Source organism: Triticum dicoccoides, chromosome 2B (genome assembly GCF_002162155.2).
Source record: "Triticum dicoccoides isolate Atlit2015 ecotype Zavitan chromosome 2B, WEW_v2.0, whole genome shotgun sequence".
NCBI lineage: Eukaryota > Viridiplantae > Streptophyta > Magnoliopsida > Poales > Poaceae > Triticum > Triticum dicoccoides.
The window spans coordinates 111,931,269-111,935,127 of record NC_041383.1 but is presented as its reverse complement, the minus strand read 5'-3'; the positions used below and the strand labels follow the sequence as shown (position 1 = coordinate 111,935,127).

At 45.1% G+C, this 3,859-nt stretch overlaps 1 protein-coding gene and 1 long non-coding RNA gene across 2 annotated transcripts in view; one reads left to right on the top strand and one right to left on the bottom strand.

The window, feature by feature from the left end:
• Positions 1 to 2,796: 2,796 nt before the first annotated feature.
• LOC119367284 lies at positions 2,797 to 3,232 on the top strand. Its single transcript, XR_005176251.1, has 3 exons — positions 2,797 to 2,829; positions 2,924 to 2,992; positions 3,070 to 3,232. It is a non-coding gene; the product is annotated as an uncharacterized LOC119367284 (long non-coding RNA).
• A 186-nt stretch (positions 3,233 to 3,418) lies between these two features.
• Positions 3,419 to 3,859, bottom strand: part of LOC119360603 — a 4,534-nt gene continuing 4,093 nt past the window's right edge. The window contains exon 11 of the mRNA XM_037626166.1: positions 3,419 to 3,768. Within this exon, the coding sequence (XP_037482063.1) occupies positions 3,655 to 3,768 (114 nt within the window). The 3' untranslated portion in view covers positions 3,419 to 3,654. The remainder of the gene's footprint in view (positions 3,769 to 3,859) is intronic.

Genomic DNA, 3,859 nt, shown 5'->3' with positions numbered 1-3,859 from the left:
GCAGAGGTGCAGGATGAGCCGGCCTGGCGGCGGCACAGATGGGCAGCGTCGTGGCGGCGGATAAGGTGAAGGTGGGAGGTGCGCGCTCTCACGTTGATGTGCCTTTGATCATAAGCCCCCTGTGTGTCGCTGACATGTGGGACCGGACCCCATATGTCAGTGACATAAAGGGGGACTTATGATCAAAGGCGCACGAACCGGGGGTTATCATCAATTATTCCGTTGTGGGCATAGACGGGCAGGTACTTTTCATTTTCTGCCCATTTATTTACTTAGTTCTATTATATATTTTTCATTGAGGTTTTATTATATTATTACCCTTTTTATCCTGAGACGTCTTAAGACGTCTCAAAAGTCGTCTCTGCCTATTTACACATGTAAAAAATAATAAATGTGATATACCAAAAAAGTAAAATTTATGACGTTATATATATCGTCCCAAGAAACGCGTCTACATACTATGTGCTTCATAGTACAGGGACGAATATAAAAGCGTCCTAGAAAAAGCGTGTCTACTGACATGTTTTGTTGTAGTGCACATGCTTATCCAATAAACAATGTGATCCAAGTACGTTGCCTAGAATTGAGGAAGTAGTTCAACAACTTGCCGGATTATTTAATAATTAAACTAAATTAGTTGCTCGTATTGGATTGCATAGAACCCGTTAACCGCATCCATCTATCCAGTTGGCTTGGTGCTACGTAGAGTGTGGACACGTGGAGGTTAGCTAGCTAGACGGTAGTTACCACTGCTTATATATATATATATATATATATATATATATATATATATATATATATATATATATATATATGTATATATATATATATAGAGAGAGAATGGATTTGCTACCCACACTAGCTCGGATGGTGCCTATCAGAACCATTCGTTTGCTTTGAGATCCGAACTTTTGAGCGGATAAGGTTATGATTTTATGATTTGTTGAATTTCGCCACTGCAATAGAGGAAAGCTTCGACGTACCTTTTGCTTGTCAGTGGCCGAAAATGGAAGCCTACTACCTGGCTTTTGCAGGTGTATTTGGGGCAAGTGACTTCGCCCCTTTATGAGCTAGCAGGGTGTGGCAGTAGCTGATTTCGGCAAGCATGTGACAACGGCTAATTTCGGATATTTGTCAAAAGTTCCACGGCGCGGTGTCCTGTGCACTGTTTTTAAAACTGCTTTTTTCGTCTGGCAAGCTGTGAAGCGGCTGGCACCGTTTGTAAGATGCAGCATTTACTGTACCGGGTTTTGTAAAAGGTGGTAAGGCTTTGCCGTTTTTAGTGAACAGAGGCTGCCATGCATGCGCAGCAGAGGAGTAAAACACGCCGTGTTAAAAAGGGCATAGGACAAGCAGCATTTACTCTACCGCGCCGTGTTAACTGCAATCTGCACAGTAATGAAAGGCTGCCATGCATGCGCAACAGGGCAGAGGGGTAAACACGCAAACAGCCACACGCAAACAGCTCGTAATTATCTGAAGCCACCGTCCATCCATTTGTTCTGTATATATCACGCGCCCTGCTCGTTGTTTGCTCCGCGCGCGCGCTCTGTACAACTTTGTATCTAGCCACCGGTGAGATGGAATATTTGGGAGATGGCGAAGGGACGAACGGAAACCGGGGCTTGGCCGTGAGCACAGCTGGGGGTGACGACGCGTTTGCAGGAGCCGTTGTTGCTGCAGTCGAGGATGCCCAACGCGAGAGCGTTGCACTGGTCCACTACATCGGTCGGGAGGTTAGTGAATGTGTTCTTTGGCTCTTGGTTGTGAGCAGAAGTTTTCGCTGCTGTAAGGTAAACCGGTGTTTGTTTTCCAGTACGTTGATCCGCCCAACAACTTGGTGCCTCTTACTTTGAAGCAAGTTTCCATGCTAACTCCTTCAGCCAGGCATGGGGGGGCACTATCGATACATGGGATGCCTGTCAACACGGTATGCACGAGGGTGCACACATGTTTGTTTTGCTGTTTTTGGCTGTTTTCCCCATACATTTTCTTCAGTAAAAACCCCTCCACCCATTCCATTTGTCTGCAGGCACGACTGCTTGGTAGGGTGTGGAACCGTACGGAATCGTCGGAAGAGATCAGCTTCGTTCTAGGCGATGGCACTGGGTCTATCGAAGCCAAGATATGGTATTTTTCTCGCGTAATGCATGGTTAGAAATAATTTTCATGCCTTCCGCAGACGATGACAACTTTGACGACTGTTGCATTCTCAGGACAATAGACGGGGAGTACATGCGGGCGTTACGTGAAGTTAGGTTAGCTCCTGGGATATTGTCTTGTAATTTTTGCAATGGTCGCTTATGTTCTGTATAACACCTGGAAAAAATGAACCTTTCCCGTATAACGCTCGCAGGAATGGAGACTACGTTGTGGTTAACGGCTCTATAAGGACGCGGGATTCTGTCATGCATATACGAGCCTACTCAATCAGGTTTGTGTCGGACAAAAAAATGGATTCACTCCCCTCTTTTCGTCAGTTTAGAAAATGATTGTTCCATTTTGTTAACCATGTAGGGCTTTTGTTTCTGCAGGCTTGTGACTAACTACAACGAGATTACTAACCACTTCCTCCATTGCATATACGTCTCCCTCGATCTTCAGAAGCAGGCAGGCTCCATCATTTTTGTAATGCGCGTCCTGAACACCCAAACATGCCACCTTTTTTTACGTTGACGTCGATGCTTTATTTCTACAGTTGAGGGAGAGAGAAATGGATATTCGTCGGGCGAATCTGGTGGTAGCCTCAAACGAGCAGTCTCAGGCTCCCAACGGCGCGGAGAAGCTTTTTGGTGATGTTCTTCAAGTTTTCTACCGTCCAGGAATAGTGTACGTGCCTGTCTTCCAAGATAACAAAATTCTAGCACGCCCATTATCACTCCCCCCCTGACTTGCTCGGCCCCACCGTGTCAATAATATTCAGCGAGCTGGAAAACGGGGCTTCGTTCTCTTTGATTCAATCTGAGACAGGTGCAGATGCGGACCAACTCAGGTAAAGAAAATACTTTTGCAGTGCATACTAGCAGCTTACTACGTCTGGTTGGGTGCCTTACAATCTCTTCAAAACAGGACTGTTATCGGAGCTCACGTCGCTATGGGCAACCTTTTCACCACCATTGATGATGACCATTTCAAGTGCTCGTTCAACGGATAAAAGTTGGTTGAGATGTGGCGCACAGTACGTCTACTTCTTCAACGGGAATGATTTCGGTTAAAGATCTCCGAGAAATGACTATCCATTGTTTTTCCATTTTGTAGTTTCATTCTGTTGTCTCATGTGTAAGTTTTTCCCATGGTTTTGTTGACCTTGATACTAGCACAAAAAACCCTGAGTATCAACTTTTAATTCATGCAATCATCCCTGAATGCATGGGCGGGCTCCTTCAGAAAAATAATCATTTTTCAGAGTACCCCCGGGGCTTAGCAAATTTGAAAATACAGGTTAGATCTAAGAAACCGGATTCTAAGCATGTAGAAGGGGGAATCATCAGATTCTTATTACATAACCTTGCGATAAAGTTTTAGAAGGAAAACTACTAATATCTGGCAATTATTTTTGTTAAGTTCTAATCGTTGCGACATGCCTCACAAGTCTTCGTAGATGTTCTGATGATGCTGGAAGCGACAATCCTGCGAAGCTTCCGTGTGCGCCTCTCAGCAAACATTCTGGCAAATCTTGAATTTTGTTGGGAGCTGCCCGATATTGCCGGCTAATCCCAATACTTCATAAAAAAGAATCATCCTAGATTGGTCGATCTCATCCCCCATCTGTGATAATAATAATGACAGCATGTCAGCTAAGTTGCCCGTGACAAAAAAGACTCCAGTCCACCCACGCCCCCCCACCCCACCCCCCCCC